At 40.6% G+C, this 25480-nt stretch overlaps 1 protein-coding gene across 2 annotated transcripts in view; it reads right to left on the minus strand.

Annotated features, from left to right (window-relative positions):
* The window catches only part of LOC126354536 (poly(ADP-ribose) glycohydrolase-like), a 147653-nt gene that overhangs the window by 53218 nt on the left and 68955 nt on the right, over positions 1 to 25480 (minus strand). For both annotated transcript variants that reach the window (XM_050004278.1, XM_050004270.1), the window contains 4 exons: positions 18277 to 18530; positions 6365 to 6456; positions 4635 to 4794; positions 3184 to 3314 (listed from right to left, as the gene is read on the minus strand). In XM_050004278.1, the coding sequence (XP_049860235.1) occupies positions 3184 to 3314; positions 4635 to 4794; positions 6365 to 6456; positions 18277 to 18530 (637 nt within the window). The remainder of the gene's footprint in view (positions 1 to 3183; positions 3315 to 4634; positions 4795 to 6364; positions 6457 to 18276; positions 18531 to 25480) is intronic.

Raw genomic sequence — 25480 nt, forward strand, 5'->3', positions numbered from 1 at the left:
AAAATTGAGAAACTTGAGTTTCATGCTGTTACCAAACATTTTCATTAGATGTGTTGGATTGCCGCACACATCAAAATAGAATTCAACGTAGTTCACGTGGACTCTACACCATTATTGAAGACCATTTACTTATGAGTTAATGAATTTAAATGTGGTTTGTGAAGAACGGTCGTCTAACCGAGGTAACCACAAAGAAAACCACTGACAAAATCCATGACATGGTAATGCAAGATGGCTGAATAAAAATTCGTGAAATTGCATAGACTGTAGGCATCTCAACTGAGCAAGTGCATAATATCCTACACAGAGACTTGCCTACAGAAAAGTTACGTGGGAGATGAGTACTGTGATTGCTCACAATCAACCAAAAGTAGATCCAGTACAACATTTCAACACAATGTTTGTCAATGTTTAATCACAATCCACAAGACATTTAGTGCCAACTGATACTGTTGATGAGATATGGATCCACCCTTACACAACAGAGTCAAAATGACAAACAAAACAATGGAAAAAGTCTGGTGAAAATGCGCTGAAGAAGATAAAAGACCATTTTGTCAGCTGGTAAGGTGATGGCCATTGTTTTTTAGGTTTCCCAGTGAGTAATCCTCATAGATTAACTGGAAAAAGGTGGAAACATACCTCAACCCTATTATGCTTCTTTGCTAAATCAATCAAATTTAGGTTCACTGAAAAATGACCAACATTAGCCCACATACCACGATAATGCAGCATCCCAAACATCAGTGATAACAATGGCAAAAGTGCATGAACTGGATTTTGAATCAGTTTCCCATCCACCCTATTCACCGGACTTACTCTCAAGTAACTTCTTCCTGTTCCATAACTTGAAACTTTAGCTTGCTGGGAAGAAATTTTCATCAAATGAGGAAGTGATAGTTCTGTCAATGAGTATTTTGCAGAGTTTGACAGATTCTATTTTTCCAACGTGATGAAAAAGCTGGAGGATCACTGAACCAAGTATATATCCTTCAAAGGAGACTAAGCTGAGAAGTAAGGAGAGTTGTTTATGAAACAAACATTTTTATTAGTATTTTTACCAGACTCATAAAATCAACCTCGTAAAATGCATCTGAACGTAGAATTTATTGTTAAACTCAAAATTCTATTTCATAAATTGTAAACTTTAATGTTCTTACCCCACATATTCAGACAAAAAATAATCAGTACAACGTCCTGAAACTCCGCCACACACTGTCAGTTAGCTTGCGGAGTATGGATGTAGATGTAGAAACTGTATTATTGTAGGAACTGTACTGATTATTCTGCTGAATAAATTGTATAACTATTATAACAAATATGTCTGCATTATTCAATAACAGGTGCAACTAACTTATAGCCTATTACTTTCAATTCACTAAACTCATCAGAGTCAAAATATATTTCTCCCTTCTGACGCGATATAAAAAGGCAATCGCTGCACAACAGCTCATTAACCTTCTGACTGCTGTGGACGAGTTAACTTGTCATGTGCTGTGCTGTGAATGAGTTTAATCACAGCCTGTGTGTTTTCTTTCAATGCTATTGAAGTGTTTAGGTTACCAGTTCTGCTGACTTTCTCACTGCTGTAGACAAATTTAAGTATGCTGAGACTCAGGTATTTGCTTGTTCCAGATGGGTTAACAGGCAAAGTAAATTTCCACATCGTTCTTCCAGTAAGTGTTTAGAGTTCCAGCTGCATAATTCAAGTGTGCATCTACATTCACTGCTGTGATCGCTTCTTGCAGATTTTTACTTCACTTTTGGTGCTTATACCACGATTAACTTTGTGTTCTTCTGTACAACAAGAAAAACGTCACACCATCATGGCTCCACAGATAAAAAACCTAAAGATACTCAGTTGGTGCGAGAGTGAGTGTGAAGGTGACTTGCAGTTAGCTGCTGTGACGTGCTACTGAACTCTGTAGGATCGGCACTCAAGACTGTGAAATGGTATAAGAAATGTTTTTTTCATGGTCTGGATTTGTATATTTTCACTGCTCATGGTCTCCGAAGATTGGTTACAGACAGAAAAATTTCACTTGCAGTGTTTCACCTATATCTTGTTACAGAAAGTGTAGAAAATATTAAACAGAACAGAGAAAATCTGGCATAGGAAGGTGCTCTGATGAAAAGGATGCTCAACAGTCTAAAGGGAGCCATTTTCTGGATATTATTGTGAGTGACATTAAAAAAAGTACACTGAAAGTGCTACAATATCTACTTGGTGTATTACAAACACATGAAATTCATTCTGTCAGTTAAACAAAAACTATACATATTCATCACTTTACAAGATGATGACATTCCACTGTGCCAGAAATAATTGAATTCGGGTACCCTCATTTTTTGGCCATGAAATTTGCCTAATGGTGTAAACAAGAATTGAAAATACACACTGAGTATAGTAAAAAGTAATCAAACAATTAAATTTATTCTCTTTAGAGTGTTTCTCCAAATAAAGAGGTCTATTGAAAGAAACGGACTTGCTCTTTTGTACATTATGTAGTTATGCAGCATACATAGCACCAGTAAAATAAAAGTGTACATATTCACCTGTTTAGTGTACGCTACAATTATTCCCATGTAATGCAGACATTTATATTTGGGTATTGTGATTTTTGTCTTGGAAGTTGCCTAGGGACATAAAAAAAGGATTGAAAATACATACAGCATGTAGTAAAACACTTCTCTCTGCATGAGATAGTATGCTGGAAACAGACTGATCTGATTCTTCATATCCAGAAATGTCAATTCTGTGCACGAAGTAAACACACTGCATAAGTAGTATCAGTTAATGAAATTTTATGCAGATTTGTATTCTTATGATATGATCAAATTATTTTGATGTAAGGAAAGGGCTACTACCACTGAAGTTCGCCTGAGAACAATTAATTTTATTTATGCACTCCAAACGTATTTCGATATATCAAAAGCATGCACCACGATACAGGTAAACTGGAGAAATTGGATCTACAGATTGTACACCGTTTATCTCACAATCTACCTTCAAATTATTCAGTACAACACTAGGAGGCCAGTGCAAGCAATTCAACAGAAAGGAAGCGTTGCCTTAGGAAGGGTTCAGGCTCAGGTAGTCAGATCCAGTGATAACAACACAGAGCTCCACGACCTATGACACACACATCTGTTACAGTGAAAGCGTTAAATATTAACACTTACCAATTATCTGCACTGCTTCCAGTGGCTCCATGGATTCGGTAAATAATCTTGACACAATTAGCTCTGGGCAAATTACAAAACGAATTTCCTCTTGTACACACCCCCAGCGAAGAACACCACCACCTAATCGCCTAGAAATAACAAGGATAACTTTAGGGGTTAAAGACAAGGTGGAAAAGAAGAAGAAGAATGGTGAAAATGACTCTAGCTCTATTTACAATCAGAAAAAAGAACATATTAACAGCACTCATACTTAAAACATCCACTTAACATTCTTTTAATGGGAGGAGTAATGGTAGTCAGTCGCTCATACTATAGGTGAGGCATTCAGGAGCTGAGATACACATTCTTTGCTGAATTGCTGGATATGTTTTACACACAATTTCCAGCAATTTATGTAATGCAGGAAACCTGGTATGCAGGGAAAGAGGGTGAGGGGGGTGGGGGTTGACATGGCACTGTTTGTGAAGCAGCCATTAAAACTCAGCATGTCATGTTACGCAGCATGTTCTGCCATTATATGGTTATCTTCACTCTTGGCCATAATTTGGCAATGGCCATTCATTTGGGTACACAGCTGGTTGACGGTCATGTCCACATAAACGGCTCTGGAGAAGTTGTTCTGACATGAATGTTTACAGAAATGGCTCTGTTTCGAACAGGATTGGATATGTCTTTGACGGGTCTGGAATAAGATGTGTTGGTGGGTGCATACCTCTTGGAACTGTGTCTACCACAGATACATGAGCCATGCGAAAAAGGAGTGACTGTAAGAATGTCATAAGGACTGACTAGGACATTTCACAGATTGTAAGGACACAGGAATACCACTTTTGGAGAGATGGAAGGGATTTTGGGAATGATGTTTCTTACTTCAGGAAATGATGAAAAGTAGTCAAAGATCTAACAAAGGTTGTGGTTAAAATGTTCCAGCCAAGAATGTGCAGAGCAATGAAGGGAGTGCCAATTTTCTGCTACTTTTGGATGTGGAGATGGCATGGGATATTTATTTGAGGACTAGGTGTGGCAAGGACTGCTCACCACTGCACCGACTGAACTGGCAGTCATCAATAAGTTCCTACTTATGCTGGAGTCTGTTCGTAAGAGGTGTTGCAAAATCATCTTCACTTGAACCAGCAGTTTCGGCTATTTGCAAACTTTCAGCAACAGAAATTCAAGAAGACTTAGTGGAGTTGCCTCCATGAAATCAACACAATGCGATTCAGTGGCAGATCTAAGAACCCTATATTGAAGTACATACTTTGTCCGCCTTTAATGTTTATTTTTACTTAGAATATAAACAAACAACTGCAATGTGGAAGGCCTTGTCTTCATTCTGTATGTTACTACTAACTGTATCTGCAAGATAAAGTGGAAATTTCAAGAATTTAATTTGATTTGTCATAAAATAATAAGGTAGGAAAACAGAAACAAATAGCATATATACATACTTGTTAGCAAAATCAACTTGAAGCATTCCTCTGCCTTCATCTTCTATGGTTCCACAGCTTGTTATATGTAGTTTATTCAATAACTTTGACGATCTCTCCCAGAGAGGTAAGTTTTCTGGAGCTATGCATCTTCGGGTGAATGTTACTACACCCTCTGGAGCTGTTGAGAAACACTCCAGTTATTCTTCCCATACTTAAACAGTCACAAAAAAACCTGTAAACTAATGCAACAGCAGTCTTGAACAGCAATTCTCTGCTTGACTTGTTAAGTACCATATTAAAAAACTTCATTCTTGACAGAGTGAGAGAAAATTTATAATTTTCTTTCTTTTTTCTTTTAAGTAAAACAGTTAATTTAGGTACATACTAAAACCACAAAGGAAATGACTGTCCTGTCCATGATTTTTTGTTTTTAGATTCCATAATAAATGCACCAAACCCATGCAAAAATTATATTTTGTAACAATGAGAATAATTTCTTTGTTTTTTCAGAATATGCACTGAAGAGCCAAAAAACTGGTACACACTCATAATATGGTGTACGGGCCCGCGAACACGCAGAAGTGCCAGAACATGATATGGCATGGACTTGATTAATGTCTGAAGTAGTGCTGGAGGGAACTGACACCATGAATCCTGCAGGGTTGTCCATATATCTGTAAGAGTATGAGGGGTGGAGATCTCCTCTGAACAGTATATTGCAAGGGATCCCAGATATGTACAATATGTTCATGTAGGGGAGTTTGGTGGCAAGCAGAAGTGTTTAAACTCAGAACAGTGTTCCTGGAGCCACTATGTAGTAATTCTGGACATTTGGGGTGTCTCATTGTTCTGGTGGAATTGCCCAAGTCCATCAGAATGCACAATGGAAATGAATGGATGCAGGTGATCAGGCAGGATGCTTACGTATGTGTCACCTGTCAAGAGTTATATCTAGACATATGAGGCGACCATATCACTCCAACTGCACATGCCCCACACTATTGCGCAGCCTCCACCAGCTTGAACAGTCCCCGGCTGACATGCAGGGTCCATGGATTCATGAGGCTGTCTCCATACCCGTACAGTCCATCCACTCGAAACAATGTGAAACAAGACTCGTCCAACCAGGCAACGTGTTTCCAGTCATCAACAGTCCAATTTCAGTGTTGACAGGCCCAGGCGATGCGTAAAGCTTTGTGTCGTGCAGTTATCAAGGGTACACGAGAGGCCTTTGGCTCTGAAAGCCCATATTGATGATGTTTTGTTGAATGGTTTGCATGCTGACACCTGTTGATGGACCAGCATCGATATCTGTGGAAGGGTAGCACTTCTGTCATGTTCAATGATTCTCTTCAGTCGTGGTCCTATTCTTGCAGGATATTTTTCCAGCCACACCAATGTCGGAGATTTGATGTTTTGCCGTAATCCTGATATTCACGGTACACTCATGAAACAGTTGTACAGGAAAATCTCCTCTTTATCGCTACCTCGGAGATGCTGTGTCCCATTCGCTCATGCACTGACTATAACATCACGTTCAAACTCACTTAAATCTTGCTAACTGCCATCGTAGCAGCAGTAACCAATGTAACAACTGCACCAACTGTTGTATTATATAAGCATTGCCGACCACAGTGCCGTATTTTGCCTGTTTACATATATCTGTATTTGAATATCCATGCCTATAGCAGTTTCTTTGGTGCTTCAGTGTATATAATTAAGCAACACAATTATCTTTGAAAGCTTACCCTTATGACAAACTCTTCTAAAATAGTGAAGGATACATTTAAGTTTTTCCACTGCTCTCTGAGATGCCTTTTTCTTGTTTGCCTGAAATAACCTGTTGTAAAAAAATCATATATCAATATCTGAAAATAAAATTCCAGAGAACATAGTAACAACAGAAAATAAATTTTTAATACCAATAAAGATGGCTCTCGTTTTATATCCTGTAATTACAAATGGTCAATGTACACTTAACGTCTTCCAAACAGAACATTCAATAACAAAAATAGTTCTTATCACATCTATTTAAAGAAGCATAACATCCTGAGAACAATAATGAAGTGAAAAAATTAGTAAAATAAATTTTGAAAAATCAATTGACTGTTGTTGGGAAGCTTGTACAAATATCATTAGGATGACTCACTATTTCAGACTAGTATAAGCTATTTACAATCATGTTGTAACTCAAATAAAAATCAATGTCTTTATTTTTTCTCCACACCCTTATATTCAATCTTTTCCTCACACCTTCGGTGCTCAATCAAAAAGCATAATCAAGTCACGCAGTAGTGTATAACTAGAAGAAATACTTAATACATGCAAATTTTTACGAATATTCAAAGCACATATTTAGCTCAAAGCAATCTGATTTATTGCTCACCAAGCAGATCCAACAAAAAGCCAGGCAGTCCAGTACATGGGGATGTTTATTTTCAGGGTTTGGCTGGGCTTGCTTCATATAAACCTCTAGCTTCTGATGATGAGTCCACATGTGCATTCAGATAATATTATTGATTCTTTAAAACTATAGGGATAACTACAATGTAAAAACAGTAATTTGACATACAGAAACCAGCCACATAAAATTAAACTACTGAGTGAGCAATCGGAGCAACATAAAGGAGCTGTGGGTAATTTCACAGTTTTTGGAATCTGCCCATTTCAACATCAGAGGTAAATGAAATTTCTGATATGATCTTTTTCTTTTTTTTTGTCCCTCATGCCCGAGTTTTGAATAATGCATTTTGCCCTCTCATAGACCTACATCAGTCTATACTTGCATGCTTTTTTATACAGATTACAGTACAACCCCACTTTTATGTTCCCAGAATTAACATTTTCCTACCGTTTACAACATTTTTTACATCTCCTTTCCAATTTCCTATGCACACAATGGTAATTCGCACCTGGCTTTGCATCAACATAGTCATAATTTTCCCACTACTTACACTTCATGAAAAAATGTTTGTGGAGAAGAAACTGTCATAAAAATGACACTTACATGACATTGGCTACCGAGTAGTGTTTACAAACATTACATAGTGAAGTTTCTTGACACCAGGGCACTCTACTTAACGGATCTGAACCAGTAAAACACGTGAAAGTTGAAACAATTCTCCTGCCACTGCAAAGCTCCAAAGGGGGTGGTAGCTGACGGGAGTAACTAGATTCGTCAAGATAAAGATATCATGACCAATCACAAACATTTCCAAACTATCTCTAATGTGCATGCACAGTTTCGAGATTGCATTATGACATCTCTGTCAAACCATGTTTAACGTGTTTCTCCATTTGGCCACTTGTAGCGCTAGTTGACACCTTCACTCACTGTGTGTTGCTCAAAAGTCTTCAGTTTAAACACAGATTCAATTATGTATTTTGTCATATTGAGCAAACCTTGTTCGCGAATCTATCCTTGTTGTCAAGTGCAGTATTTATATATGATTTTTTGTGATGTTACACAAACAAAAATAGGTGATAATTTGCATGTGTGTGATTTTTTTACATAACTGAGGAGGCACAGTACCTGATAATCTCAAAAAGACGACTTCAGTGCAACACATGTGGAAGCACCACACAAAATTACTTTACTTTACTTTACTTTATGTGATCAGGCCCAGATGATTGCACACTGCTACAAGGTTCCTCCTCCACTGGGTTCTGTTTTGTGCCTTTTGGTGCCAATCATTCTCTATTTCAATCTGCAGCCATTCCTCATGTATTTCATCCCTCCATCTCTTCTTTGGTCGTCCTAGTGGGCGTCTTCCACAAGGAGTATAATCCTTACCTTTCAAAGGCCATCAGCATTTAGCCATACGACTGACATGTCCTGCCCGTACAAGCCACTTGGTTCTCATCAGTCCTACAATGTCTGGTCTATTGTACATTTCATCTAGTTCGTAATTATATCTGATCCTCTATTCTTCAGTGATCTCATCTTGCACCGGACCAAAGATCTTCCGTAAACACAAAATACTTACGCACATATTTGCACTTGACAATGAGAAAAATTCTCGAACGCATGTTGCTAAACATGAAAAAATACATAATTGGTACAGGGTTTCATTATTTCAATAATGAATGATAGCAGCAGGCTTTCCTAAAACACTGATTGTGATGTCCGAAGTTGAGTCAGACATTTCTACTTTCCAGAAAGTTATAAGCTTCAGTTACATCAGCAGTATTTATTAGATAATAAACAAGTCCTAACAAGTATATCAAGGCCTATAATGTACATATGTCATACATAAAGTGAAAAAATGCAAAGGGGTATCCTATATGTAACTTTTACAGATCAAGTAACTAACAGCTCAAAATGCTATTTCTCACATTTTACACCATATTTGAAGCCCTTTGAAAAGTGTAAAAGCGGGGTTTCACTGTATATCTTACCATTAAAATTTAAAAGTATGTACCTTGTAAAATAAAATAAAAAAGTGTCAAGCAATTTGTAGACTCGACATTCATCAAACTTTAAAAATAATAAAACAAAAAAACTAGCAATAAATAGTTTCTGGATGACTGTATAAATAAGCTACCAAAACAGCATTCAAGGGTAGGTTTCAGACTCGTGAGTGGTACATTCAGTCACTGTGCTGTGCTAAAATTTGCCAATTGCATACAGCTTTAACCGAGCGAGGTGGCGCAGTGGTTAGACACTGGACTCGCATTCGAGAGGACGACGGTTCAATCCCGCGTCCGGCCATCCTGATTTAGGTTTTCCGCGATTTCCCTAAATCGCTCCAGGCAAATGCTTGGATGGTTCCTTTCAAAGGGCTTGGCCAACTTCCTTCCCCATCCTTCCCTAATCCGATGAGACCGATGACCTCACTGTCTGGACTCCTTCCCCAAACCAACCAACCAACCATACAGCATTAAATTACTATTACTTAAAAGTGTGATTGGATTATATGCATCACAGAGTCATTGTTACCAGAAATACACCACCCAGGTGAAAATTGCTTCTTTAAGAATACCTGTGATCAAAGTGTACTTTACACAAACCCATGAGGTATACAATAACTTACAAATAATTATGATTGCTGAACTGTGGATGATCACCAACTTAGATACTCTCAGTATGATGAAAAGTCTTCCATGTGCTGCTACAAGAGTCTGTAAATGTCATGGCACAAAACAAAAGTGGGTCTGAATGTGTACCTGGGAACTTTGTCTCCTTGTATGAGGTCTACCCACAAAGCAATTGAAGTTTTGATGTACTGCAGTGCTGAGCAGGGCTACAGAGGCCATCTGGTACCATAATGTTCCTACACTCAGTACGCATCCAGCGATGGTAGTATGTGATTTGTATCTCTGCTATTTTGCTTCCTGTGACATGCTAAATGTATGCATCAATAGAAAATCCCACCACTTGTGAGGTGCGTTCTATGATTACGTTTTCATTGGGTGGGTGGGGGGGAATGTACACCAACTGAAATTTATCATGACCTTTGTGATGCGTATGTAAAAGGAATAACGACTGAAAGCCGAGTAAGCAATGGTGCACTGGTTTTAATAATAGTCGTAACAATATTCACAATGAGGACTGCTGTGGTAAGCCCAGCCTTGTGACTGACAAACTGCTCACGAAAATCAATGACAACATTTGTGAAAATCATCTTTTCATGATTACAGAACTTTCAGAATATTTTTCCCATATTTCTCTGAGTTTGATGCCTGAAATTTTGGTGGAGAAGCTTGGTTACCACTAATTTTGTGCTAGGTGGGTTTCCAAAATCCTAATAGAACACCACAGAAAACAGAGACCGGCTGCAGCACTGACCTTTCTCAAAGATTATGAGAAAAGTGGTAACAAAGTTAGCAGTCATTGTCACTGGTAATGAAGGATGTCAATTGTGAAATAAAAAGACAGTCAATGGAGTGCGGGCATACAAATGCTCGCAAGACACCAAGGAAGTGTTTGCAAACACTGTCAGCAAAACAGAGCAGGGCTACTGTGTTTTGAGACTCTACAGGAGTGATTCTCTTTGATATACACAAACATTGCACAACAATTAACTCCGAGAAGTATTTTCAAACACTGACAAAGTTAATGCGGTGAATACAAAAGAAGCATTGAGGGGGGGCTTAGCGCAACAGTTTTGTTTTTCTGCGAAAGTGCCCGTCCATACACGACCAATGATACCTAAGAGCTCCAACAACGTTTTGGATGAAAGGTGTTACATCATTCACCATACAACCTGAATTTGGCACCAAGGGACTACCATCACTAGCAATGCTTTGATACTGACGCTGAATTGTGTTCTGGTTTAAACCAGTGACTGCAACTGAATGTGGCAAATTTCCAAAAAGACTGTATTGAAAAACTTGTGCCACATTGTTATAAGTACTTTGATTCAGCTGGCAATTAAGTACAAAAATAACTTAAGAGTGCATCTTTCAAATGTATCTAACAAAATTTGGTTTCTCCATATTATTATTTTTTTAATTTCAGAATGTGTGTTACTTTATGGATAGCCCTCACAGTTTGAATGAGAGTCTGAAAATCATCAACAATGGACAACAGGGGACTATAATAAACAAGATGTTGATGAATTAGTAGAAAATACTTTACTGGCCTATCCTAAAAGTTATAACATGCCAATTGCCTGTTATGGTACCATAAGTCAGGTGATGACCATGAACTTTGTTTGTTTGTAATTAGAGGCAGAAGCTATCCAGAATATCAACAATATAAGTCAAAGGATAGATTGCAACTCATCGTAAAGATGTTGTGTAGAGTTGCAGGCAGGCACAACAAAAGACTATTATGATTTGTCTTTCGGCCAAAGCCTTCTTCAGAAAAGAAAACACAAGATACAAACAAGCACATCCCATGCACACATGACCATCATCTCCAGCAACTCTGATATGAATAGCAGACACACAAACAACAGGCTGAGAGAGACGCACATGTTCTAAGATAAGGGCATAGTAAAGTGAAGATAATGATGATGATGATTATGAAAAAGAAGAAGAAGAAGAAGAAGAAGAGCGAGAAATAATATGTTGTTAGTTCAGACTTGGTGGCAGAGTTAAAAGTGAAGATGGAGCAAGAAACAAAAAGTGGAATGAAAAATGGCAAGAAGAAATTGGAATGGACGATGAAAAATAGGACGTCGGGTGGAGAGACGAAATTAAAAATTAATGAGTAACTGAGTATACAATGAAAATATGCCATTGGGAAAAGAAGACGGGAAATGTTGTTATTAATAGCTGAGAAAGGTTAGGTCCAGGTGAGCAGCAGAAAACAGAAGGTATCCGGGAGAGGAAGTTCCCATCTCTAGATGGGAGGATCAAAATGGCCAATGAGCTATAGCACGTATTCAGGTCTCTTGGGTCATGCTGTAGAGCGTGCTCAGCAACTGAGTACAAAGTGTCCCCAATGTTGACAGTTCTTTGTACATCTGTGCATTCAACAAGTTTAGTGGTGGAGGGTCAGAGGAGGAGGCTGCCTGTGAGAATTGTTTATGGACAAGACTTGTTGAGTAGCTGCATGAGAGATAAATTAGGGAAAAAGTTTCTGGTATAGTTGTTTAGGGATTCAGTATTGGATTAAATGTTCTCCATGGATGTATAGGAACGTTTCATGTGAAAGAGGTGGCAACTGTCGAAGTGTTGATATTGTTACTTATTGGCTGTTTTTAATACGGACTGAAGTTTGAATGTGAGCCTCAATGTGATGATGATGATGATGATGATGATGATTGGTTTGTGCGACACTCAACTGCATGGTCATCAGTGCCCATACAAAGTCCCAGTTTCTTACACAACCCAATTTTTATACAGGCCAATCTATCCATTGTTACAAATGATGATGATGATGATGAACACCCAGTCCCTGGGCAGAGAAAATCCCCAACCCAGCCAGAGGCAGCAACACTAGCCACTAGACCACAAGCTGCGGATGGTCTCAGTGTGATGGAGGTCAACACCAAATAGGGTAATTTTGCACCTGGAGAAAAACTATGGGAATTTTAGCTGGGAAAAGGAATTATGCTTTTGCTGGAAGTGGAGTTTTCTTCACCATGAATCCAAATCACAAAGATATCACCAATAAAACTATATCAAGCCTAGGGATGTAGATCTTGTTGGGAATAACGTCTCTTCCATGCAGTCCACTGAAATGTTGACAAAGAAGAGGGGCACCTTGCATCTCATAGCCACCTCTCTGATTCATTGATAGGTCTGGCACCTGACAGCAATATACCAGGTGGTTATAATTAAACTTTCCCTATTTAACATGTTATAACATGGAAACTAATTACCGTACAAGTACCAGACTTCGCAGCATTAACGTCAAGGACTTGGGGAAGAGCAATAATATGGAATCAGTTTAACTGAAACATTTTTAATGTGCTGCTACAGTACATCATACTGTTACATACCAGTACCATTATTGCTACAAAAAGGGCTCAATATGGTGCCCATTATTGTCCAGAAGAGTCTGAAAGAGCATGATTGCATTCTGCACAGCAGAACAAAGCATGTCTATGGGTATACTGGCTACCTCTCGATATGCTCCGCTTCAGATTAGCACACGCATTAATGTTTCCTTGGTAAATCCTGTCCTTCAGGTAGCCTCACAACCAGGACTCACAGGGAGTGAGATAAGGTGATCACACCAACCAAGCAACCGGAAACAATCAGCTGATAATTTGATCATTTCCAAATTTGTTTCAGAGAAGCAGGTAAACTTCATGGGCAATGTGCAGTGGGCTCCCATCTTGCATAAAAACTGTTGAGTTCAATGCATCTCTCTCCAGTAGGGCAAGTATGACATACAGGTGAAGCATGCTGCATTAATGCTGGCCAAGCCCACTGCACGTCTTTGGTCCTTGAACGCCAAGCTGTTCAAAAAAGAATGGGCCAATGATGAATATAGCCGTGAAACCACACCATACAGTGACATGTTCACCATACAGAGGAGTTTCATGCACAGTGACTGGAAGTGAAGATCTTCACACTTGGCAATTATGTGTGTTCACCTCATCCATCACAGAAAAATGAGCTTCGTCTCTCCATAGGATGGTCCATGGCCAGCCCTTGTCAACTTCAACCCTTGTGAAAATGTGGAGAGCGAAGTCAACACGTCGTTGTACATCCTGTGGAGCAGACTGCCGTATAATATGGATCTTGTACAGATACCACTTGAGAACGGTTCAAAGCACATTCCCTACAGTGGAGCACGGGATGTTCAATTGTCATGACACAGCATGCACACAGCCTGATGACTGATAATTGCACGCAGAGTTGTCTGCCATAGTAACAGTGATTTCTTCAACCACCTGTGGTGCAACTGATCATCAGCCTCTTCCCAGAGATACCTACTTCTCCAGTTGACTCGAGCTTCATCATGCTCTGCACAGCAGGTGAATAAAGAGGACACTTCCATAATCCTTACAAGTGGCGGTATTCCCAAAGTGCAGTTGCAGCATTACTGTTGTTCTGATAATAGAATTCCACCAGTGATGCCCTGCTCTTTTTGTCCAAGCTCTTGTTGACATATCAACAAGTTCACTGCGATTGGTCAGGTGTGTGAGAGCATGAATCACAATGACTGATCACGACACCTGGTGGCCTTAGTTGGAACCGGAGCTAGTGCTGTGATGCATGGAAATCATGCATCCAATACTCTGGACACTAATGCTACCAAGTTTGGTACTCATAAGGTAATTAGTTTCCATGTTATAACATTTTAAATAGGGAAAGTTTAATTATAACCACTCAGTAGTTATGAATAAGGGTTGTTAGTTAGTGAGACAATAAATTATGTTTTTTCCCCATCTTAAAGATTCTTACATTACATGTAAAAGTATTTTTAATTTTCTAAAATGAACAGTATGTTTATGTGGTGAGATAATTGATGTATAATTACCAGTAGAAACGTAGTTGTTGTGCAGAATCAACTGGTATCTCTTAACTTTTTGCAATGATATCTTTGAAAATTGAGAGAACATTGTGTACAAAGATAATGCAGTACTGGAAGGACAGTTGAAGAAAGAGGAAAGAGCACTCATGCCACATCTGATGAGCATTCAAGCAATTCAGCAGTTGCACAGCATAACATGGGCCATTGGTGTGAAAGGAAATCATACAAGCTGACCAGAATTTTGGAGCTCATGTTAATATTTAGCTAAAAATTAGATCTAATTGACAAACTGAACAACAAGTGAATGAACATCATATGAAACAATGATGCCTGCTGAGAATCAAATATGTCTACAGAGTCCCACATGAACCAGCCATCACACAATCTGATATGAAGTCCAGTGGTTACAGAACGGGATCAAAGAGATGCTAAGTTGTGTATTCTCATTAAAAAAAGGATATATACCTTACAGAATGCAAGTGCTAAACACTTGTTTACAATGGTGATAAGGAGAACATAATAAGTTCAAGAAGCTGAAGCAATGAGTTTATGGATGAAGATTAACCCTGCTTGGCAACCTAGAGGTAAATCAACTACAGTTTTAAATTACTTATGGTTCTAATCTGCCATTTAAGTACTGAGAAGTTACAACCCTTGCTCAGAAGTAAAATATATTTAATATTCTCTCTATGTTGGTAATGATGCCTCCATCAGTTTACATTTTTTCCATCAGGATTTTTAATTGCATGAAAATGTACATGTGCTTTTATCACTATATTATACTGTATAAATCTCAAATAACCTCTCTGTGTTACTCACAGAAGTCCACATAACATTAGGAATATGTATGAAGAGTTCCATGTGAGCTTATGAGTTAATATAGACAGTAACAATGCCACAAAGCTCTCTATAACTGCAATTTCATAGTTATGTAATACACTGAATATTACTAATGACAACACGGCAACTACTCCATTAGGCATATGGGTGCCAATAAATTACAAACATTTCAAAACTAAGAATTTAAAAATGTTTCAGAGCTCAATATTCTTTGCCTGCCTGTCAAAATGAAACCAAATTGAGCAGGAATAAATATTATAATTCAGAGACATATAATTTTCACAGCAGCTTTTAAGGATTATAGTAGCGAACAATGTCCCACCTGAGATAGTGTGCACCAAAACACAGCAGGGTCTACTAAAAGATTATGTAAAAAAACTGCTTATACTTTACTTAATTTTCATAACACAAGTAAACATATCAGTCCGTTGTTAATTTCCACTATTACATCATCTACTACATCAATGCAAGATATAAAGATCTTATAAAATTGAATAAGGGATTGATGGGTTAACCAGTACTACAAATGAAAAAGGAAAAAAAATCATAACAGTACAGAAAATTGATTAAATGGCTTTGCTTACTGATACAACTGTGTGGCAGCAAATAATATTAAAATTCTGACAGACATACAATGCTTTTGAATTCAGTTTTCAATGACAGGAAACACATAGGCATTTGAAAAAAGAAGAAAAGTAGGCTATTGGAGAAAATCAGTAACTGAAAGGATTGCTCCATGTAATTTCAGATAACTGGAGGTGAGTAAAGTATAACACATCACAACAGAAGCTTAACACACTGTTTTCGATCATTTAACATCTACCACACATACAGTAAAACTTGCTCAAAACAGAATCGCCTAGTACTAAAATAATTTTCCAAATTCGACAAGTTTCCAGATTACACACAATTCAGAGGGCTACGCAGAATTTGTAAGGTATCATGCACAGTACAGTAAAAATTTTTAATTGTGCATATATTGTATTTACGTACCAGTAGATGTTCATTTACTGTATATTGGACAATAGAACACTGGACTATTATACTAACTGATAAATAACACGGAATTTCTATATTTTTACTCGAATTTTAAATTCATTTATTACTTTGTGTACATACATATTATTCCTATGTTTATTTGCTTTACATATCACTTTTTTGCCTCATATCATGGGGGGAAACTTGTTTTAATTTTCTGCTCAAAATAGTTCCAACAAGTTGGGAGAATCTGTGTGTGCTGTAAATTGCATAACATTGTTTATGCGTGTAATGGCTTCTCCAGACGTATTAATTTTTCCAGGTACATCATTTTGCTCCTCTTCTTCTTCCTTTGTTTCTCCATCATCATCCTCTGCATTGTGGATTTCTATTAAATCTAATGCTGAAGTGAAAGTGGAGTGAGCTGACAAAGTCATCACTTCGAATGTAATCATCTGCACTACACGAAATGTTCGCATCTTCATTAAATCAACAATTGCTGCTGCATTTTCTTGAACTTCAATGGCCACAGAAGCGTCATGTTCTTGACCCCCCAAACCCCACTTTGTTGAAGTACTTGGTGACAGTCTTGTTCTTGACCCCCCCAACCTCACTTTGTTGAAGTACTTGGTGACAGTTTCCAGCTTCATTTCTTTACTGCCAAGCCAATCCAATTTACTGCATGTAGGGCAGAAACTGACTGTGTAAGATAAAATGCACTTTCAGCTTCTTCAACACTAAGAATAAGAGATTATATCAATAATCGCTTATAATGACACTTGAATGTGTAAATAACCCCTCCTGGTCCAGGGGTTGTGTGAGGCTGGTTGAAACTGGAGGGAACCAAGCCAATTTCAAATTTGATAATGTTATTTTTGGGTGGCAGGTTGCTTTGTCTAGGAAAAGGAGAACTTAGCGATTTCCTTTTTTTCATTTTGGAATTGAAAGAGCCCAGCCATTCTTCCATAAGACCACTCACCATCCACACCTTTTTATTGCTTCGCCTTGTGACTGGAAACTTACTGACATCTATGTTTTTGAAACCATGGGGTTTTGCCACCTTTCTGATCACCAGTGGCTTCTCCATTTCACCCAACGTTTCCACGCAGCAGTGCAGTGAGTCTTTTCTTGGACATTTATCACCGGTCTGCTTTGCACCTTGAATTGCTAGCAGGTTTGAAGGCAGCGCACGATATAGCAGTCCTGTTTCATTGGCAGTGAACAAGTCTTTTGGGTCATAATTCACAACTAAGTTGAACAGTATTGACTTCCATTATGCTGCTACACTTTCCTGCACATCCTTAACTTCCCTACACACTTCATTCCACACAATGTTGTGCCTAGCTTTGAAACAGTCCAGCCAGCCTGTGGACGCCTTAAACTCCATAATTCCAAGCCTTTTTGTGACTTTCTGAGGCTCACTCTGCAACATGGGTCCAGATAAAGACAAGTTTTTTTCCCACGCACTCACAAACCATTCCCACATTATTTTGTTAATTTCTTCATTTCCGGTCTTCTTCGCCTTTTTTTTTTTTTTCTTCTTCTCTGTTTTGCACCGCTTAACTGAAGTGTTAAAGGTAACATCTTTGTAGAGTCATGAATAAGTAATGAAGTGTAATACAGTAATATTCTATATGCTCTTTTCCGCATTATACAACAAATCATTAAGCATGTTCTAAGCTTTGCTTTCCATTATCACACCAGGCACATTCTGCTTTATACAAAAAAACCAGCATATAAAAGTGCACTGACTGTGTCGGGAGTGAAATACTTGTAGAGCTTGGGCAGATTTCCAAATTATACATGTACCAATTTGAGCAAGTTTTACTGTATTAAGGTTTTATTTATGGCATGGCCTTCTGTCCTCAGAACAGGATGATATTACCTTGTTAAGCTTCTTCAGGTTTCTGCCTGAAGATTATTATTGTAAGCAAAGCCATTTCACCAATCTTTAAGAAAAGTTACCTGTTAAAGTTAATATCTGGAAATGTAGCATATTCTGAATTACGCTGTAGCATATTTCGTCTTGGAAATGTACAGAAGAAAGCATTACTTAAAAGACTTGCAATTTGGAGCTGACTCAGACTAACAGAGCTGTTCCTGAACTGCTTCAACAAGGGTACTGGACTTCTGATTAGAGAAGGTAGCTGCAAAGCTAGCTGAACCATGTTAGGCAACAGCTGAGAGAAGAAACAGTCCACTTCTGTCTCATCTAGTACCTAAAAAAAGGACAATAAAGCAACATTAACAAAATTGGATGTCTGAGGTAAAGTACATAACTGTACTACATGGGTGAACTGTCTATACTCGTACACACCAAAACATTAGAAAAACTGTGATATAATTAAAAGCAACAACAGCTCAATCGCACTGAACCTTTAACTTTTCAGGAGTATGAGACTAAGCGTTTTCTTTCAGATATCACTGTTAGTGAAACTGTATTCCTCCAAGCTGCAGTATATATGGTCATACTGTCACTAGGAATTAAAAAGAATAAAATAATTAGTCCTATTGTTACACATTGTTTCATCACATTCTTATTTATTTCCTACATTATAACATAAAATATATTACTTACAGTCCATAAAGAATCATGAGTATCATGGTAGTCGACTAACTTATCCATATTAAAAGTGAGTTTCACGATAGTGAACTATTTTATCTGTATTAAAAATATCTGTACCAGTATCATAAAGCCTAAAGCAACACAGCCAGATACAAACTAACATGCAACACAACAAATATTCCTTTCAATTGGTCTGTCTGAGTAATGCTTCAAATTCAGTCTGAAAACATATTCAATGAAGCAAAATAGTTTAGTTATAGAGGGTGTATCATAATTAATAGCGTAAACGCATACAGTTGAAAGTACACAATACTACAAGCAAAAAACTCAGTAAACGAGGTCAAAAATGCATACCTTACGAGCTACGAGAAATTTTTTTTCTTCATTACTGTGAAGCAAATCTCTTCTACTGAAAGCTCTTTGCTTTCTGTGGTGTCACCGCCAGACACCACACTTGCTAGGTGGTAGCCTTTAAGTCGGCCGCGGTCCGGTAGTATACGTCGGACCCGCGTGTCGCCACAATCAGGGATTGCAGACCGAGCGCTGCCACACGGCAGGTCTAGAGAGACTTCCTAGCACTCGCCCCAGTGATACAGCCGACTTTGCTAGCGATGGTTCACTGCCTACTTACGCTCTAATTTGCCGAGACGATAGTTAGCATAGCCTTCAGCTACGTTATTTGCTACGACCTAGCAAGGCGCCAATATCCGTACTATTGATATTGTGAATCAAGTACCATAAAGAGAGACGTTCTCCATTAATGGATTAAAGTTAAGTATTCCACCAGCTACGTCAGTTTTTCTCAATTCTAATTCCCTTGTCATGTTCCAGACCTCACGCCAGCCTGCGTGAGCTGAGACGCGTGCATTTCAGCCTCCTTTAACCATACGGTTGGCTCTCCTGCCAACCACAACATTGGTGACGAGAGTAAAAGTGTTCTTATCTAAATTGCCCTGATTTACTTGTGTAATGGCTCTGCCACAATCTCCAGATGTACTGTCCGAATTTTATCGTTTACAGAATCAGCAGACGCAGGCCTTACTGGATGCCCTTGGACAGCTCGTCCAGGGTCAACGTGTGATGCAAAACGATGCGGCAGCAGCCGCTTCACCGCTAACACAGCCACAACATGCTGTTGCACCAACTTTTCGACCTTTTCATGCTGCACTGGAAAGCTGGACGGAGTGGTCACGCCAATTTGGATTCCGTCTCGCCGCCTACAGAATTCAAGGTATCGATCGGCAGCCTTTTTTATTATCGTTGGTCGGCGTGACCACGTACCGTGTGATAGTCAAATTATTTCCCCGATGCGACGTAGCAACTCTGTCCTGCGAAGAAATTTTGTCTGCATTAGATGCATATTTCAAAGAATCAGTCAATGTAGTTGCCAAACGGTATGCCTCCTTTCATACAAAACATACGGCAGGTCAGACTAATCGGGAGTGTGTTGCAACTTTGCAAGGCCTTACTAGAGATTATGCTTTTGAGTGTCAATGTGGACTCCCTTATTCAGATACTATGGTACATGATGCAACTGCACAGAACGTTTCTGATGTTCGTATAAGGGAACAGATTTTGAAACTAGTAAATCCCTCCCTTCAACAAGTGATGGACATATTGGGTCGGCAGGACACACTTGACTTTGCTCAGGAATCATTTGAAACTTCGCCAGCAGTGTGTCAAGTTAACCGGCCCACCGGGCGAGCTGCACGGAACAGTAAACAGTCCTCGCGCCCGGCCACGCCGCTGCCGCCAGGCTATCAGCCACGTGTAGCGCGCCGGAAAGCCAATGCAGTGATAAAATCATGCCCGCGGTGTGCTACTAAACATTTGCGTGAGAATTGCCCGTCACGCCAAGCTGTTTGCTTTTATTGTAATAAAAAAGGACATGTTCAGAGTGTTTGCCAAAAAAAGCTCAGATCGGAAGCTCAGAACCAATCCAGGCCCTTTGCTTCGCACCGGAATCGGAATCGAACCAAGGACACTCCGGCTCACGACACTTCGCCCATGGAAATTCATGTAGTTCATTCCACCCCGCCCAGTGCCACTCTCTCTAACAGTGACTGTGTTCGTCCCAAAAATAGTGTGCGTCAACATCGCCGGAACTCCCGTCACGTCGCAAGTGATTATGTACCAGTGTCAGTTCACGTTGCACGAGACAGTCATTTTTGTCGTCAGCAGGACAATAAACTTTTTGTGGACTTGTTTATTAACGGCAAAGTGACACCATTCCAGCTCAATACCGGTGCTGCAGTTTCACTGATCAACCAAGACTCTCACAAACTGCTGGGCACACCTCCGTTGCGTGCCGCAAATGTTATGTTAAATAGCTATTCCGGTCAAAACATCCCTGTGTTAGGACAGTGCAGCCTTCTTGCAACATACAGAGGACAAACAAAACTTGTGTCATTTTACGTCCTTCGTTCTTCTTCTGCAGTGAACTTGTTTGGTTTCGATTTATTTCAGTTGTTTAACTTGTCTATAGTAAATCAGGTCCTATCAGTGAACCAGACTGTGCCTTCCGACAGTGTTTCTCGTCTATGTGAAAAATTTGCAGACATTTTTGCACCGGGCCTCAGTTGCGCTTAGAACTATAAAGCACAATTGGAACTGAAAGTAAACGCGCAACAGAAATTTTTCAGAGTGTGCAATGTTCCCCACGCATTGCGTGATGAGGTCGCAAAAACATTACACGATTTGGAATCACAAGGTGTAATTGAACGTGTGCAGGCTTCTCTCTGGGCATCACCCTTAGTAATTTTGCTAAAACCTTCTGGCATGTTGAAACTTTGTGTGGACTTCAAGGCAACAGTGAATCCACAACTCATGATTGCAACTTTTCCTTTAGCCCGCCCAGAAGATCTTTTTGACAAACTGTGCCCGGGTAAATATTTTTCGAAGTTGGACCTCGCAGATGCGTACTTGCAAATACCGGTGGACGAAGAATCCCAGCGCGTTTTGGTGGTTAACACGCATCTTGGTTTGTATCGATTCAAACAACTGCCATTCGGGTGTGCATCCACCCCTTCATTGTTTCAGCAATATCTACAAACTGTTTGTGCGTCGGTCCCTACTGCAGCAAATTATCTGGACGATATTGTGATCTCTGGAAATCAGGAAGAAGAACATTTGGCCAATCTCAGAAGATTATTTCAGGTCTTGCGACAAAATGGTCTCCGCTGGGGAAGGACAAATGTGTGTTTTTTGCTCGGGACTTACCATACCTGGGACATGTAATCAATTCCCAAGGCATACATCCCAGTCCCATGCACCTTCATGCCATACAAGAGTTGCCGTCGCCGCAGAATTTGAAGCAGCTCCAGAGTGTGCTGGGAAAAATAAATTACTACCATAGCTATATTCCGCATGCCTCTTCCATTTCAGCTCCGCTTCATCGCTTACGCCGTAAGGGTGTTCAGTTCGTCTGGACGACGGAATGCGAACGCGCCTTTCACCAGTTGAAATCGGCGTTGCTTTCCAATACTTGCCTTACGCCATTCGATCCCCAGAAACCCCTCTTGTTGATGGTGGATGCACCGGATTTCGGGATCGGTGCTGTGCTTGCACACAAAGATGGATCGCACGATCGCCCTAATGCCTTTGCGTCCAAATTGCTCTCGTCTGCACAAAGAAATTATTCACAGATCGAGAAAGAAGCATTGGCTCTCGTATTTGGTGTTACAAAGTTTCATGATTTCTTGTATGGTCGTCTCTTTACCATAATCACAGACCACAAACCTTTGACACCGCTTTTTCATCCGACCAAGCCTGTACCTCCACGTACAGCGCAGAAATTCATTCGCTGGTCTATTTTCCTCTCGCAGTATCGCTACGATATCTTGTATCGGTCCACTGTTAAGCACGGAAACGCCGATGCGTTGTCCCGCTTGCCTGTTGCTGAGGATAGGGCATTCGATTCCTCCGAACTTGCTTGCATGTTCATTGATGCGAAAAACCGATGAAGTGGTCGAATCGTTTCCGATTGATTTTCATCGTGTAGCTACAGCCACAGCTGCCGACCCTGTCCTTGCTCCCGTTCTGCGTTTTGTTCTACGCAATGGCCCTTGTCTAAGTCACGGATCGGGGATCCGTTGGTTCGCCGATTTTTTGCTCACATGGAGGGACTTTTGGCACGACATGGTGTTTTGCTGTTGCATTCTGATAATGATCCAGGGTCGTGGTACCACGTTCGTTACAGTCCTCTGTCTCACAGTTCCTCCACCAAGGACATTGGGGTATAGTGAGAACGAAACAACTTGCTCGTCAGCACTGTACTTGGATCGGAATCGATGCCGCGATTACGAATATGTGCACTTCTTGCATGGTGTGTGTCGAACAACAATCAGCACCACCGCGGAAATTCTTTGCATGGCCAAAAGCCACTTCCCCTTGGCAACGCTTACACATCGATTTTGCTGGTCCATTCTGGAATGCTCGATGGTTGGCTGTGGTAGATTCATTCAGTAATTTTCCTTTTGTTGTCCGGATGTCTTCCATGACGTCATCTGCCACCATCCAAGCGTTATCAGCTATCTTTTGCATTGAAGGTCTTCCACAGACTATTGTTTCCGACAATGGCCCACAATTCATGTCTGCAGAATTTCAGTCATTCTGCAAGGCCAATGGTATTCAACATCTGACGTCCGCGTCGTTTTCGCCACAGTCAAACGGTGCCGCTGAACGATTGGTCAGGACTTTCAGGTCACAGATGTTGAAGTTGAAAGAGTCGCATTCTCGGGAGGACGCGTTATTGCTCTTTTTGTCCTCGTATCGCTCTCAGCCCCGAGATGGTCGCTTGCCGGCTGAGTTGCTCCACGGTCGCCATCATCAAACCTTGATGTCTTTGCTACATCCGCCGCATCAGGTTCCTGTGCAGCGGCAGAAACCTGCTTTTGCTCCAGGCGACGTTGTCTACTATCGTCACTACCGAGGTTCACGGCGTTGGCACGAAGGGCACATTCTTCACTGCCTCGGCCGCGCTATGTATCCGGTTTTGGGGGGCCTCTGGTGAGGTGCGACGGCATCTCAACCACCTGCGCCTCCATCGTCGCACGGGATCTGCCGCTCGCCGTCTGCTTTCAGCGACGGTGCCGTCCGGTCAGCGCCCCGGAGACCCATCTACTGGCTCGCCTCAGCCCCAGGTGTTACCGACACTGCCTTCCATTTTGCCCCATGGTGACGCGCCACCGCTATCGCCACCGCCACCGCCGCTGCTGCCTGTTCTCCCACCGGTGACACCCGCAGTGGACGCGTCGCTGCAACTGCCGGGCGCCTTCCTGGGTCACACGCCACCGATCGCTTCCCGGGACCAGTTGTCCTCCGACATGGAATTCTTGCCCGCTCCGGACCAGGTGTCGTCTTTGCCCGTCGGGTGCCCCGGCCTGATGGAGGTCGACCCTTCGGCCCCTTCTGTGTCTCTACGGGTGCGTACACCGCATGTTGGCGTGCACCCTGGAGCAGGTTTTCAGGCGTTTCCTCGCTCCCCGCGGTCCGAATGGCAGGGTGTGGGTGGCACAGCCTCGCCTGTTGTTAGGCTCCCCACCTCGTCGCATAAGTCAACATGGGGTCCTCCCCACAGCGGGCGGAAGCCTTATGCCACAACCGTATGCCGATTTGCGGGGGAGGAATGTGGTGTCACCGCCAGACAACACACTTGCTAGGTGGTAGCCTTTAAATCGGCCGCGGTCCGGTAGTATACGTCGGACCCGCGTGTCGCCACAATCAGGGATTGCAGACTGAGCGCCGCCACACGGCAGGTCTAGAGAGACTTCCTAGCACTCGCCCCAGTGATACAGCCGACTTTGCTAGCGATGGTTCACTGACAAATTATGCTCTCATTTGCTGAAACGATAGTTAGCATAGCCTTCAGCTACGTTATTTGCTACGAGCTAGCAAGGCGCCAATATCCGTTCTATTGATATTGTGAATCATGTACCATAAAGAGTGACGTTCTCCATTAATGGATTAAAGTTAAGTATTCCACCAGCTACGTCAGTTTTTCTCAATTCTAATTCCCTTGTCATGTTCCAGACCTCAAGTCAGCCTGTGTGAGCTGAGACGCATGCATTTCGGCCTCCTTTAACCATATGGTTGGCTCTCCTGCCAACCACAACACTTTCCATATTTTGGGAAATGGTAACACAGACCAAAACAAGCAAAAACGTCCAGTAAACATGTGCTCTCAAATGCATACCTTAAGAGCTATGAGTACATGCTCATCTTTGGTACTTGGAAACACAACTCTTCTAAAGAACATTTGCTCATAACTTTTAAGGTATGCATTTTAGAGCAAATGTTTACTGGACATTTTTTCTTGTTTTGGTCCATACCACTACTTCCCAAAATGTGGAAAGCAAAGAGCTTGCAGTAGAAGGGATTTGCTTCACAGTATCGAAGATGAAAAATTGCTCATAGCTCTTAAGGTATGCATTTTCGCCCCTATGTTTACTGAGAGTTTTTTGCTTCTAGTATCATGTACTTTCAACTGTATGCATCTATGCTATTAATTATGATACACCCTGTATATTTGACACCGACTGCTGGATAAAGCCTTTCCCTACACTTTTCCATGCATAATCATTTTCAGTTGTGATGCTCCTGTCT

This window comes from Schistocerca gregaria, chromosome 1, assembly GCF_023897955.1.
Source record: "Schistocerca gregaria isolate iqSchGreg1 chromosome 1, iqSchGreg1.2, whole genome shotgun sequence".
In the NCBI taxonomy this organism is placed as follows: domain Eukaryota; kingdom Metazoa; phylum Arthropoda; class Insecta; order Orthoptera; family Acrididae; genus Schistocerca; species Schistocerca gregaria.